General features: G+C 40.0%; 1 protein-coding gene across 1 annotated transcript in view; it reads left to right on the forward strand.

Moving 5' to 3' along the window:
• The window catches only part of slc2a9l2 (solute carrier family 2 member 9, like 2), a 357,677-nt gene that overhangs the window by 110,077 nt on the left and 231,156 nt on the right, over window positions 1–16,444 (forward strand). Inside the window, exon 6 of the mRNA XM_030134527.1 lies at window positions 9,005–9,150. Coding sequence (XP_029990387.1) covers window positions 9,005–9,150 — 146 coding nt within the window. The remainder of the gene's footprint in view (window positions 1–9,004; window positions 9,151–16,444) is intronic.

A 16,444-nucleotide genomic window follows, 5' to 3' on the forward strand; every position in this document is an offset into this window, starting at 1 on the left:
CCAAACTGTCCCTTTCCTTCAGTCTGTGAGCTGTCCTCATCCTCCTCTGTTTCAGTTTGCTCCTTTTCTTCACCATCCACCTGATTATTACCTGATAGGCCTGTAACAGTGCACAAAATTTTCGGTTCAGTACGTTTTCGGTTTTCAAAGCCACGGTTCGTTTGTTTTTTTTTCGGTTCGGTACGGGAAGAAAGAAAACGCCTCAAAATGTCTATTGATGCATTTATGAATTTTTTTTAACATTTTCCCCCCAATTTTCAGAGGCAATAGAATATAGAAAAACAGGAATAATTTAATTCTGCTGCTACAAATCAAATAGAAAATAAAATAAATTATTAATATTACTAAATGTATTTTAAACATTAGTATTGCACTTTTCCCTGAAAGGTAGTTTTGAACAAACAAGAAAAATCTAATCACAGTTCTGTCAGTTCACATTCTGCAGAAAAATAACAAAAAAAATCCACATGAAGTGCAACATTAACAAGAGGGTAAACTGGTATTCTGTTGAAACAAACTGAAGAGAAACACTGACAACACAATGAACCAAATTATTTATTTTAGGACAGAGAACAAACTGTTTAGGACACTGTGTGTATTTGTGTGTGCCTGTGTGCACGGGGGATTTTTTTTTTTTTTTTTTTTTTTTTGTTGGAGCCAGGGGGTGGGGGGTGGGGGGCACGCAGTTATATACCTGGGGGTGCGGTCCATAACTAACGTAACGAACGCTGTCGTGAAACGAAAGTGAAACTTTACATACTTTCAACGTTCTATTTATTCCTCTATTATACAGTGTGTGTGATAGACAGACAGACAGACAGACAGACAGACAGAAAGACAGACAGAGCTATAGTAAGTGTTTTAGAACTACCGTAGTTCCTAGGGGCCAAACAACGTCCGTCTTATTAACGTCTCTTTCCTCGTTGTTGTCTTTCACCTGAACCCGAACTGATCCAAACTGGACTGGACTGATGGTGGAGGGTCTTCAGTCTCTTCCTTCCAGGTTCACATCATATTTGTTGTGTTTTTTAACCTTATATCAGCTGCTATTTCATAGTTCGGGTCAATGTGCGCTCCTTCAATATGTCCGTGTGAAACTTGCGCGGATTTAAAGTTCCGCATCGAACGATGTCTTTCATTCCTTTTTCTTTTTCTCATCATACTGTGCCGTTTTGGTACAGCTGTGTACCGAACCGAACAGGTGCGTACCGAAATGGTTCGGTTCGGTACGTGTACCGTTACAGGCCTATTACCTGATCTGTTCGAAGTAGGCCATGTAACGTATTAAATCACAGGTGTCAAACATGTGGCCCGGGGGCCAAAACCGGCCCACCAAAGGGTCTAATCCGGCCCGTGGGATGAATTTGTGAAATGCAAAAATTGCACTGAAGATACTAACAATCAAGGATGTTAAAATCCTTTTAGGTCAATCTAAAGTGGGTCAGACCAGTAAAATACTATCAGAATAACCTATAAATCACAGGTGTCAAACATGCGGCCCGGGGGCCAAATCCGGCCCACCAAAGGGTCCAGTCAAGCCCTTGGATGAATTTGTGAAATGCAAAAATGACACTAAAGATATTAACAATCTGTTTAGTTCAGGTTCCACATTCAGACCAATTCAATCTCAAGTGGGTCAGACCAGTCAAATACTGTCATAATAACATAGAAATAATGACAACTCCAAATGTTTCTCTTTGTAAATGTAAATATTTTCATGTATTTACACTAAAACAAAGTATAATTTTGCAAAAAAAATGTGAATAACCTGCACAAATATGAACAACCTGAAATGTCTTAAGAGAAGTAAGTACAATTTTAACAATATTCTGCCTGTTACTAAGTGTTTTTGTGTGTTTGTAGATTCGCTGTGATCTGTAAGTTATATTGTACATGTGTAAATGATAAACTGAGGCAGAACAGTGTTAAAATTACACTTATTTTTTCAGTTTGTTCATGTTATTCACATCTTTTGAAAGGATAATTTGTAGATGTAAACATTTTCATAACGTAAAATTACTTTTTTTGCTCTAAAAAGTTTGGAGTTGACATTATTTATATATTATTATGTTATTATTTTACTGGTTCGGCCCACTTCAGATCAAATTTAGCTGAATGTGGCCCCTGAACTAAAATGAGTTTGACACCCCTGCTATAAATAATGAAAACTGCAAATTTTCCTCTTTGTTTTAGTATAAAAAAAGTTACATTTACAGACTAGCCTGTTGAGCCGCATTATGTAATAAATTACCATTATGTAATAAAAGTTCAAAATGTAATAAGAATGTCATGCCATCTTGTAATAAAGCCGCTTTATGTAATAAATGACGCATTTTGTAATAAACTACCTCAATGCACTATGTAGTAAATTTTTTTCACATTATGTAGTAAGTTATTGCAATTTGAGAAATTTATTACAAAATGCACTTGATACATTTTTATTAAAAAAATAAATAAATAACATGGTTCATTATGCAATAACAATCCAAATTAATAGAATTTCAGAGCAATTTAAAAGAAATTAGTCACAGGAGCTACAGGTAATGGAATCAGAACTTTAACCATACAGTTTAAAGATGAATTTAGCACATTACATTTTCCCGAAAATAAAAATGTGTCAAGTGCATTTTGTAATAAATTTCTCAAATTGTAATAACTTACTACATAATGCGAAAAAATTTACTACATAATGCATTGAGGTAGTTTATTACAAAATGCTTCAGTTTATTACATAATACGGCTTTATTACAAGATGACGTGACATTCTTATAACATTTTGAACTTTTATTAGATAATGGGAACTTATTACATAATGCGGCTCAACAAGCCTTTTACAAAAAATGTGAATAACCTGAACAAGTTGAACCTGAAATCTGAAATATCTTAAGAGAAGTATGTGGAATTGTACCAATATTCTGCCTGTTATTAAGTGTTTTGTGTATTTGTAGATCCACTGTGATCTGTAAGTTATGATGCACATGTATAAATGATAACCTAAGGCATAATATTGTTAACATTGCACTTATTTTTCTTAAGAATTTTCAGGTTCATATTTGTTCAAGTTATGTTCAATTACAGTTTGTAGATGTAAACATTTTCATACGGAATTTTACTTTTTCCACTCAAAAACAGAGAAAACTATGGTGTTGACATTATTTATAAGTTCTTATCCTATTATTTATTTACATTACTTTACTGGTCCGGCCCACTTTAGATTACATTAGGCTGTTTTTGGCCCTTGAACTAAAAAGAGTTTGACACTCCTGTATTAAATGGTACTGTGTTTTAGAGGTCAGAGATGTCTTGAGGTTGTGTTTCTGCAATTTTAGATGTAAAATGTGGATGTGGTGTTGAAATGCCTTTAATGCCTTTAGAGCACAGGTGTCAAACATGCGGCCTGGGGGCCAAATCCAGCCCGCCAATGGGTCCAGTCCAGCCCGTGGGATGAATTTGTGAAAAATTGCAAAAATTACACTGAAGATATTAACAATCATTCATTCATTCATTCATTCATTCATTGTCCACCGCTTATCCGGGGCCGGGTCGCGGGGGTAACAGTCTAACCAGGGATGCCCAGACTTCCCTCTCCCCAGACACCTCCTCCAGCTCTTCCGGGGGGACCCCGAGGCGTTCCCAGGCCAGCTGAGAGACATAGTCTCTCCAACGTGTCCTGGGTCTTCCCCGAGGTCTCCTCCCGGTGGGACATGCCCGGAACACCTCCCCAGGGAGGCGTCCAGGAGGCATCTGAAACAGATGCCCGAGCCACCTCAGCTGGCCCCTCTCGACGCGGAGGAGCAGCGGCTCTACTCCGAGCTCCTCCCTGGTGACTGAGCTCCTCACCCTATCCCTAAGGGTGCGCCCAGCCACCCTGCGGAGGAAACTCATTTCGACCGCTTGTATCCGGGATCTTGTCCTTTCGGTCATGACCCAAAGCTCATGACCATAGGTGAGGGTAGGAACGTAGATTGACCGGTAAATCGAGAGCTTTACCTCTCGGCTCAGCTCCTTCTTTACCACAACCGACCGGTACAGCGACTGCATCACTGCAGACGCTGCACCGATCCGTCTGTCAATCTCACGCTCCATCCTTCCCTCACTCGTGAACAAGACCCCAAGATACTTGAACTCCTCCACTTGGGGCAAAGACTCCCCACCGACCCGGAGAGGGCAAACCACCTTTTTCCGGTCGAGAACCATGGCCTCGGATTTGGAGGTGCTGATCCTCATCCCGCTCGCTTCACACTCGGCTGCAAACCGCCCCAGGACACGCTGAAGGTCCAGGTTCGATGAGGCCAACAGGACAACGTCATCTGCAAAAAGCAGAGATGAAATCCTGTGGTCCCCAAACGGGACCCCCTCCGGCCCCTGGCTGCGCCTAGAAATTCTGTCCATAAAAATAATGAACAGAACCGGTGACAAAGGGCAGCCCTGCCGGAGACCAACGTGCACCTGGAACAGGTCTGACTTACTGCCGGCAATGCGAACCAGACTCCTGCTTCGGTCATACAAGGACCGGACTGCCCTTAGCAAAGGGCCCCGGACCCCATACTCCCGAAGCACCCCCCACAGGATACCACGAGGGACACGGTCGAACGTCTTCTCCAGATCCACAAAACACATGTGGACTGGTTGGGCGAACTCCCATGAACCCTCGAGCACCCGATGGAGAGTATAGAGCTGGTCCAGCGTTCCGCGACCAGGACAAAAACCGCATTGTTCCTCCTGGATCCGAGGTTCGACTATCGGTCGGATCCTCCTCTCCAGTACCTTGGAATAGACTTTCCCCGGGAGGCTGAGGAGTGTGATCCCCCTATAGTTGGAGCACATCCTCCGGTCCCCCTTCTTAAAAAGGGGAACCACCACCCCGGTCTGCCAATCCAGAGGTACTGTCCCCGACTGCCACGCGATGTTACAGAGACGTGTCAACCAAGACAGTCCCTGCACATCCAGAGACTTAAGGTACTCAGGGCGAATCTCATCCACCCCCAGTGCCCTGCCACCGAGGAGCTTGCCAACCACCTCGGTGACTTCAGCTTGGGTGATGGACAAGTCCACCTCTGGGACCTCAGCCTCTGCTTCCTCCAAGGAAGACGTGACAGTGGGATTGAGGAGATCCTCGAAGTATTCCTTCCACCGTCCGACAACATCCCCAGTCGAGGTCAGCAGCTCCCCACTTCCACTGTAAACAGTGTTGGTGGCGCACTGCTTTCCCCTTCTGAGGCGCCGGATGGTTTGCCAGAATTTCCTCGAGGCCGACCGATAGTCCTCCTCCATGGCCTCCCCAAACTCCACCCAGACCCGAGTTTTTGCCTCCACAACTGCTTGGGCTGCAGCTCGCTTGGCCTTCCGGTACCCATCAGCTGCCTCGGGAGTCCCACGGGCCAACAAGGCTCGATAAGACTCCTTCTTCAGCTTGACGGCATCCCTTACTTCCGGGGTCCACCACCGGGTTTGGGGATTGCCGCCACGACAGGCACCGGAGACCTTGCGACCACAGCTCCGAGCAGCCGCTTCGACAATGGAGGTGGAGAACATAGTCCACTCAGACTCAATGTCTCCAGCCTCCCCCGGGATCTGGGAGAAGCTCTCCCGGAGGTGGGAGTTGAAGACCGCACTGACATCGGGCTCTGCCAGACGTTCCCAACAGACCCTCACAACACGGTTGGGCCTGCCGAGTCGGTCCGGTTTCCTCCTTCGCCAGCGGATCCAACTCACCACCAGGTGGTGATCGGTTGACAGTTCTGCCCCTCTCTTCACCCGAGTGTCCAAAACACGCGGTCGGAGGTCTGATGATACGACAATGAAGTCGATCATCGACCTCCGGCCTAGGGTGTCCTGGTGCCAAGTGCACTTATGGACATCCCTGTGTTGGAACATGGTGTTTGTTATGGACAAACTGTGACTAGCACAGAAGTCCAATAACAAAACACCACTCGGGTTCAGATCAGGGAGGCCGTTCCTCCCCATCACCCCCCTCCAGGTCTCACTGTCGTTGCCCACGTGGGCATTGAAGTCACCCAGGAGAACAATGGAGTCCCCAGTCGGAGCACCATCCAGCAACCCTCCCAAGGACTCCAAGAAGGCCGGGTACTCTGCACTGCTGTTTGGCCCGTAGGCCGAGACAACAGTGAGGCACCTGTCCCCGACCCGAAGGCGCAGGGACGCGACCCTCTCGTTCACCGGGGTGAACTCCAACACCTGACAGCTGAGCTGAGGGGCTATGAGCAAGCCCACGCCAGCCCGCCGCCTCTCACCGCGGGCAACGCCAGAGAAATGGAGAGTCCAGCCCCTCTCGAGGGGTTGGGTTCCAGAGCCCAAGCTGTGTGTGGAGGTGAGCCCGACTATATCTAGTCGGTATCTCTCAACCTCCCTCACAAGCTCCGGCTCCTTCCCTCCCAGCGAGGTGACATTCCATGTCCCAAGAGCTAGACTCTGCGTCCGGGGATCGGGTTGTCGGGCTCCCTTCCGTCGACTGCCACCCAATCCACATTGCACCCGGCCCCTACGATTTCGTCGGTGGGTGGTGAGTCCACCGGAGGGCGGGCCCACGTCGCTCCTTCGGGCTGGGCCCGGCCGGACCCCGTGGGCATAGGCCCGGCCACCAGGCGCTCGCATTCGAGCCCCAACCCCAGGCCTGGCTCCAGGGTGGGGCCCCGGCTGCGCCATACCGGGCGACATCACGTTCTTTAGTTGTTTTTCTTTCATAGGGGCTTCTGAACTGCTCTTAGTCTGGCCCGTCACCCAGGACCTGTTTGCCTTGGGAGACCCTACCAGGGGCATAAAGCCCCCGACAACATAGCTCCTGGGATCATTCGGGCACTCAAACTCCCCCACCACGATAAGGTGGCAGTTCAAGGGGGGTATTAACAATCAATGGTGTCAAAATCATTTTAATTCAGGTTCCACATACAGACACATACAGTCCAATTAGATTTCAAGTGGGTCAGACCAGTAAAATATTATCATAATAACCTATAAATAATGACAACCCCAAATTTTCTCTTTGTTTTTTGGTGTAAAAAAAGTAAAATTACATGAAAATGTTTACATTACCAAACTATACATTTACAAAAAATGTGAATAACCTGAACAAATATGAACAAATGGAAATGTGTTAAGAAAAGTAACTGCAATTTTACCAATATTCTGCTTGTTACTAAATGTTTTGTGAGATTGTAATGCACATGCGTAAATGATAAACTGATAAAACGAGGCATAACATTGTTAAAATTGCACTTGTTTTTCTTAAGACAATTCAAGTTGTTCATGTTATTCAGATTTGGAAGGAAACTTTCCAGACGTAAACCTGATCATAATAGAATTTTACTTTTTTTACTGTTATTATTTTACTGGTCCGGCCCACTTGAGATCAAATTGGGCTGAATGTGGCCCCCGAATTAAAATGAGTTTGACACCCCTGCTTTAGAGCGTGAAGTCCCCCGTGAACCTGTGTTATAGTCATGAGCTCTGTACTCAATAAATACGTTAAATAAGGAGGCAAATCTGGATAGCAAAGCCTTGAAGATGAAAATGCAAGTATGTAGGTGTCTAGCTGACAGTGATGTCCAGTCGACCTTTTTATACAAACCCACAGAGGCGAGTGCAATAACTGTTTGGTGTAATGAAGCGGAGTACACTGTGGTAGACAGGAGGCAAGACGGGTTCTCCCACTGTTGGAGTCAGTTCAGAATTTCACCTCAAATGTTGCTGGATGGTGTATAGTGGCAGAAATAAACTTTAAGGTTTGTTATTATACAGGAGAGAAACTTTGGCTGAAATGACCAAAATTCTAATAATAGTCCACTGTATATATATAAAATGTACAACATCCACATTCTTCTCGCATAATCAGGTGGTCGTGTCAGTTAATACCACCACATTTTAAATCGAAGTGTTATGCTAGCATGTCATCCTGTGGTAGAACAACAACTGATGACTTGTTGTGATAAAACAAAAATTCAACTTAAAAGTGTCTCAAATCTTAACTTGAAAAACCTGGTCTAATTAAATTCATAAATGCTGTCAACATGAAGGAGAGATCTTTTGCGTTTTTAAATGGAATTATGCATTTTAAAACTTTTCCCTGTGGTCATTAGTGGATCAACAGGTATTAAACAGTTTAGATCAGTAGATGGTTTTGGTCATTGGTGGATGTTTGGGTCTTTATGGATTAATGCCTGAGTGTGTGTGGTTTTTTTTACTTTGTCTTACAGCCATGACAAAACAGGAATTTCTGTTTTTACTTGGAAGAGATAATAAAGTTATCTGTCTGTCTGTCTATCTGTCTATCTATCTATCTTTTTATCTATCTATGGGGCAGACGAAGAACATGAAAAAGCAGTGTCCTCTGTTTTCTTTTTGATTGTGTCATAACATGTTCAATATGAATAAGAAAATGAAAATGTAGACTGGGTGACTGATTACTCATTTTATTTGAGTCAAATAATGCAGCCACATTCTTAAAATGAAAAAGCATTTTTGTTAATGCATTTGAATTTTTGAATTTTAGATTTCAAATTGAATTTTGGTAACTATTTGCTGGGGCAGATTTTTAAAATTAAATCTCCAATATGTTTTTCTTTTTCTTTTTAATTAAGTAAAAAATATGAGCAGTCTTGAATAAGAAAATGAAAATGCAGATTGGATAATTTATGAATAATTTTAATTACGAGTCAAATAATGCAGCCATATTCTTAAAATGGAAAAAGCATTTCTGCAAATGCATTTTAATTTAGATTATGGTAACTAATTGCTTCCATATCTATGTCTCTCTCTCTCTCAAACTAAGGCAGAGGTACACACAACAAGGGATATTTTGTTGAAACAACATAATGTATATTAGGAGAATGAGCTGTTTGTTCATTTGATGTAAATATTTAAGGCTGCCCTTTCACTCATATTTTTAAGCTGAAACATGTTTTATTTTACAGTGGCACATGCATCTGCTTTTTACAAACACATTTATTGATCGCGCATCATTCAAATGTGTTTTTCTTCCTGACAGGTATAGCCTTAAGTGCCCTCCCCATGTACCTGGGAGAAATTTCACCCAGACATATCAGAGGATTCATCGGTCAGTTCAACTCCATCCTGATCTGCTTAGGAGTGTTCACTGGACAAGTACTGGGGCTACCAGAGCTGCTGGGTCAGGTCAGTGGGAGGTCATTCCTCCTTCACAAACGTACAGTCAATCTGTCTCTCTGGTAGATTTATTTAGTTGTTTTTTTTTTTCTCATCAAATTTCTCATCATTTTTGAGCTAACAAATTGGCCTCCTAATGCAACCCCATCCTGATCTGCTTAGGGGTGTTCACTGGACCAGGGCTGGGTCTAGGTCAGGTCAGGGTAAAGTAAATCCACCTCAACAAAAAGACATATATGCAGCTGATCTTAACAACATGTTAGTCAAAGCACATCTGTATGATCATATGACGTATAATGTGACGCACGCCCAGCTGAAGTACAAAACCGAGCATTAATGTTGTATAAGACACACATGTTTATTGATGGAATGCAAATTTTTTTTTACTCCGTGTGTAGGGTGCACGTTTTTACAGGGAGACAATGTTAGAATGGCTCTAGGCCTACTACAGTAATATCAAAATGTTCAAAAATAATGGTTATTTATTTTGATTTGTTTCTTATATGTTCTATTACATTCGCCATATGTGTTTGAGTGTGGACCAGAGATAATACCTCTGTCGTGGAAATTTACCGTTCAACTTCTGACCCACACAAAGAAAGAGGGAGAAAGTTTGAGTTAAAATAATAAATGCATTTATTGAGAAATCAATCACAGACAAAGCTCTGTAAGTGAAGTCTGATTAAGCAAGAGAAAACTAAAGATTATATAGAACCAAATCCACCCCCCTCAACCTATGATGTCATTCCTTACGTACATCGTACCACTCCCTACTACTCCTTCTCTGCTCCGTGAAGAGGTCATGATGACCTCTTCACTCTAACCTTGCTTGGATCCTATCTGAAGTACAGGTGCCATCCTCTATCTACACATTCAGACATCTAGGTGTTTGGGTTTTAACTCAAGGTAAGAACTTCGTCCCCAAGTCGGGGTTGCTACAGAGTGGTAAACATCACACATAACAATGACTCAGCATGCACTTAACAGTATAACATATTAAAAGAGTATAAAATATAAAAAGTAAATTTTTCCACCACACCTCCTTAATTAAAAAACCCTTCCTTAAAAAACAGACATCTGCATCAGAACAGTGCTTTTTACTTTGGAAGATTCAAAACTGAGTGAAATAACCTAGAAGTATCTGAGTGTCAGCTTTGATGAGAGCTGTCTGAATTCTCTAAATACAAAAGAAAGCAGCTTCAGGGCAAGGTCAAGGGCGTCTCAGATGGACAGTCCACTACTTTTTTGATTCACAACATTTGAACTAGACAAGTTTAAGACAAATATTACACATAACTGGAAAGGTATAAATGGCATCTTAAACATACTCAAAGGGCAAAATTTAGTTTCAAATATTTTTAAATGAAAAATATCAAAAACTGCTGCATCACGGACAAAAAATTAACATCTATTTTTTTTTTTTTTTTTTTTTTTGCAAGAATTACAAAGTTCTCAAAAGTGAAGTTCCTCTGACATTTTCATCCTAAAATGTTTTCAGCGTACACCTTAAACCCTCTATTTTACAACCTAATAATTGGTTAGAGGAAAAAAATATTTTATCATACCTAAATAGCAAGAGTTTTGACAAATGGCAGCATCACAGATGGACAACAAAAGTAAATATCAAATTAAACATTTTTTATTTCCATTATCAATATCGTATAATTTTTTTTTTTTTTTTTTACAATATTTACAGCATACAAATGATATTAACATTATATTCAAATGTATTTTGCAGAGATATATGCATTTATTTAATTTAAACAATGTGTGTTTAGAATATGACATAAATAATTAAATAGTCAAATATCAATGTATTTGGAATAAATTTAGTTTATTTGTGAGAGTTTATAAAATGAACCCAGAATGACGGCAGAAAACTTTGTCACTTTCCAAACATTCACACCCATAAAACTTCTCTTTTTTTTTTCACAAATTTTTTCTCATCTCAAAATACATTTTCATGAAAATATAAGTAATTACCTACCCAAAAATATAATCTTGGTGTAGATTACTGTAATTTATTTTTGTTGACCAGATGTTAACCTTCCCTTGACTTTGCCCTTTAGTGTTTGCATTAGTGTCTCCTTTAGTGTAGGAGGCACTGGACCATCCTTTACCAAAGGACAGGACAGAATGACAGAATTCTGCTGTTAGGACGCTGGATAAGACAAGTAGGAAAAAAAAAAAAAAGAAAAGTAGTGTGAGATACTCCCTGGTAAAATGTTCAAATAAAAGAGGATACACAAGCAAAGGTGTTAGAAAAATGGACAATGATGACTGGGAGTACAGTTGGTGTCGGCTGCTGCTTTATTGGTACAGACAGCTGCCTGTCAGCCAGCTGAGCCCATAAAAAGAAGAGAACAAAAAAAAAAAAAGACAAGACAGAATGACATCCCACAGGTCACTGTAGGGGCAGAAATGCACCAACCAGACTATTCACAAATCATTACACAAGTGGTGCCAGACACTACAAACCCCGCCCCTCGCACATATTGTAGTTTATTTTGGCATCGATCCAGCTGATGTCATCATGTGTGTGTGTGTGTGTGCTGATGTCAGCATAGACATAGACATCACAGACATATTTTGGCCATTATCGGTAAATGGGAAAAAAAAAAGATTTAAAAAATTCATAAAAAAATTTAACTTTGACCTACTTTTCCCAAAATGTAATCACATTTATTCTGGGTCATTGGCAATCTATAAACCCAATTTGGTTTGGATTCAACCAGTAGTTTTGCTGCTAAAGTGTTAAAAATCAAAGAAACAAACTGAACCAAAAATAGCCCTTGCCTTCCCTTCGAGGGGGCCGGGATAATAAACAATCAACATGATTGACAGGATGCACATTTTCATCTAATGCCACAACTACATATGATCAAACGTTCATAGGAGATGAGGTGGCCGAGTGGTTAAGGCACAGGTGTCAAACATGCGGCCCGGGGGCCAAATCCGGCCCGCCAAAGGGTCCAATCTGGCCTGCAGGATGGATTTGTGAAAAGCAAAAATTACACTAAAGATATTAACAATCAGTGGTGTCAAAATCATTTTAATTCAGGTTCCACATACAGACACATACAGTCTAAATAGATTTCAAGTGGGTCAGAACCAGTAAAATATTATCATTATAACCTATAAATAATGACAACCCCAAATTCTTTCTTTGTTTTTCTGGTGTAAAAAAGTAAAATACATGAAAATGTTTACATTACCAAACTATACTTTTACAAAAAATGTGAATAACCTGAACAAATATGAACAAACGGAAATGTCTTAAGAAAAGTAAATGCAATTTGATCAATATTCTGCCTGTTACTAAATGTTTGTGTCATTTTAATGCACGTGTAAATGATAACCTGATAAACCGAGGCAGAATATTGTTAAAATTGCACTTGTTTTTCTGAAGACAATTCAAGTTGTTCATGTGATTCAGATTTTTAAGGAAACTTTGTAGATCTAAACCTGATTATAATAGAATTTTACTTTTTTCACTGTTATTATTTTACCGGTGCGGCCCACTGCAGATCAAATTAGGTTGAATGCGGCCCCTGAACTAAAATGAGTTTGACACCCCTGGGTTAAGGCGATGGACTGCTAATCCGTTGTGCTCTGCACACGTGGGTTCGAATCCCATCCTTGTCAGATGTAAATTTATTTGCACATCTAGGATGAAAGAGTTTGATCCTTAGACCAATAGAAGTTGTTGGCTGATGTGCCCTTGAGCAGAGTACCCCTTACAGATACCGGACGCGTCAGTCCACTGCTCTTTCAGTGTGCGACGGGTTAAATACAGATTGCCAATTTTGGTGTAAAATATAGCCTGACTGGTGTGTTTTAAACAGTGAATTTAATGCAGTAGTCATTATCATTTATTAATTTGTAGTTCCTTCAGGCACAGATGTCTTTGTAAATCTAAACTGTAAATAGTGATTTTTGAACTGGATCTTCAGCAGGAATAGAAATACAGTGGATCAGGCTGGAGGAACTGTTACAGTAAATGTAAGTAGATGATAGTTTATATTTATCAAGTATAAAGTATGTACAGGGTGGGGAAGCAACATTTACAATATTTTGAGGCAGGGATTGAAAGACAGTGTATGACCAATTAGTTTATTGAAAGTCATGAGAATTTATTTGCCACAAGAAAATGTACATAATAGAAAATGTTTTTATTCTATGTGTCCTCCTTCTTTCTCAATAACTGCCTTCACACGCTTCCTGAAACTTGCGCAAGTGTTCCTCAAATATTCGGGTGACAACTTCTCCCATTCTTCTTTAATAGTATCTTTAAGAAAGTCGACATTGCTGTGTGATGTTCTATTGGTAGCATGTTCTAAAACGCCCCAAATAGCAGAATCCAGAGGGTTTAGATCTGGGCTAGAAGGCGGCCATAAACATGATTCCCAAAAATTGCTAAAGTTGGATTTGTTGGTGTTGTCAACAAGTGTTTTGGTGTTCTTGTGTAAGATTTTAACTTCAAATCATATTTTACTGCATTTCTAACGGTCTTGTTGTCTACTTCAAGTTCAATTCCCATTTTTCTCATGGATTTGGTTGGATCCTTAAGGATTTTGGATTTGAGAGCTTTAATAAAAGCTTTGGTACGTTTTTTGTTGCTTCCTCCACTTCCAGACTTTCTCGTAATAGTTTTGCTCATAGTCATTCTCTTCTTTACATTCTAAACAGTCTTTATGGACACTCCAACTATTTTTGAAATCTCCTTTGGTGTGACGAGTGCATTCAGCAAATCACACACTCTTTGACGTTTGCTTTCCTGATTACTCATATGGGCAAAAGTTTCTGAAAAGGTATGGATAATAGTGTTAGGTATGATTATGACATCAATATATGTTTGGTTTCAAAACAATTGACGTAGTGCCTGCTGAGAAAAAACAACTAAATGTTCATTGTAAATTTTGCTTCCCCACCCTGTATATATAGAAACAAACAATCACTCTCACATCCACACCTATGGGCAATTTAGATTAACCGATTAACCTATCAGTGCATGTCTTTGGATGGTGGGAGGAGCCAGAGTACCCGGAGAGAACCCACGCAGACACGGGGAGAACATGCAAACTCCACACAGAAAGGTCCCACCCCCATCGACTGGTGTTGGAAATGATGAAGAACTTAAATCCGAAAAACATACAAAGTTTATGTGGGACAGTGACTACATGAATAATAAAATCTTGAGGTGTAAGTAAACCTAACAGCAGACATCAGAGAAATAAGCTAGTTATTGACAATACTGTAAAGAGATTCATGCACATTTACCTACTGTCAAGAATTATTTCTTTAGAAAACATCTGTTAACCCCACAAATGTAATAAACCGCAAACGTAATAGAAATTTGCAGCTTTTAATATTTAATAGTGTTAGGTATGATTATGACATCTATATATGTTTGGTTTCAAAACAATTGACGTAGTGCCTGCTGAGAAAAAACAACTAAATGTTCATTGTAAATTTTGCTTCCCCACCCTGTATATGTATAATAAGTCTAATGTGAGAGTGAGGATTTTTTTTTGTATGAAATGTATGGTGTGGCGGCAAGGATTTTGCCATGGCGTTGCACCAAGAAGCAGAGTTGTGGTGCTGCATGGCAAAACCTTACCAGTAGAAACACTGAGGTAGTTTCATTGCAGGGTAGCACGTTAAGGGGATGGCTAGAGAGTTGTGTGTGTATGTGTGTGTATGTGTGTGTATGTGTGTGTAGGCTACATGAAAACTGCAGAAACTGACAGCAAAGCACCGTCTGTGTGAGAGAAAACTGTACGGCAATAATGGAGGTTTAAGGCGAGACAGGGAGGCAAAATATCGATTTTTCGTGCAGTGGTCAATTTTGAGATTTTGGGCTAGTTCACTCCTTTCGGTATGTTCTTTCAAGCTACTATAAAGAAAACGCAATGCAATGCAATTTATGAGAGTAAGAGAAGCCCTGGTCCCACTGGAGAGCACGCTGAACTACTCTGCTTTTTGCACCACAATCTGGTGCTGCTCAACTGGGAATACTAATTGATTTGAATCTCACATTTCTGTACAAATTTTATTTAACTTTGTTTTATTTACTTTATAGAACTTCAGGAAGATGTTTATTTATTTAAATTTTTAGTTAACTTTATCGGAGATGCTGCTGAACCTGGGCACCCCCTGCACGTTTTGTTTTTGTTTGAACTTAAAACAAAGACAAAGTGAGAGTAAAATATCATTTCAGTTAGATTGAAACTTTGGAAAACTTTATTAACTGTAGAAAACTTTTGGGAGCTATTTATTGGTTAATTTTGCATTTGACTTTATAAGACATGCTGGGAGCCTGGGAGTTCCCTGCACTGTTTGCTAGAATTTGTAAACAAAGATGTCTTGTCTAAGATAAAAAAAAAAAAAAAAAAAACTTTAACATGTTGCAAATCTGAAAAGCTGTTTAATAAACATGTTTAAAGACATTTAAAGTTTAAACAGTTAAGTGTTGGAGTTCGTATTATTTACAATTTTGACACCAATATTTTCACTTTTACTGCAAATGAATATCGGCTCCAAATATTGGTTATCAGCCTCCTTGACTACTAATAATCAGTATTTGTATCGGGCCTAAAAAAACATATCGGTCAATCCCTAACACATACATACACACATACATACATACATACATACATACACACATACATACACACGTACACATACATACATAGATACATACACACATACATACACACACACACGTACACATACATACATACATACATACATACATACATACACACACACACGTACACATACATACATACATACATACATACATATACACACATGTACACATACATACATACATACATACATACATATACACACGTACACATACATACATACATACATACATACATACATACATACATACACACGTACACATACATACATACATACATACATACATACATACATACATACATACATACATACATACATACACACACGTACACATACATACATACATACATACATACATACATACACACATGTACACATACATACATACATACATACATACATACACACATGTACACATACATACATACACACATACATATACACACACATACACATACATACATACACACATACATACACACACATACATACATACATACATACATACATACATACACACACGTACACATACATACATACATACATACATGTACACATACATACTACATACATACTATATACCATACATACATACATACATACATACATACATACATACATACATACATACACACACGTACACATACATACA

Source organism: Sphaeramia orbicularis, chromosome 5 (genome assembly GCF_902148855.1).
Source record: "Sphaeramia orbicularis chromosome 5, fSphaOr1.1, whole genome shotgun sequence".
NCBI classification, from domain to species: Eukaryota; Metazoa; Chordata; class Actinopteri; order Kurtiformes; family Apogonidae; genus Sphaeramia; species Sphaeramia orbicularis.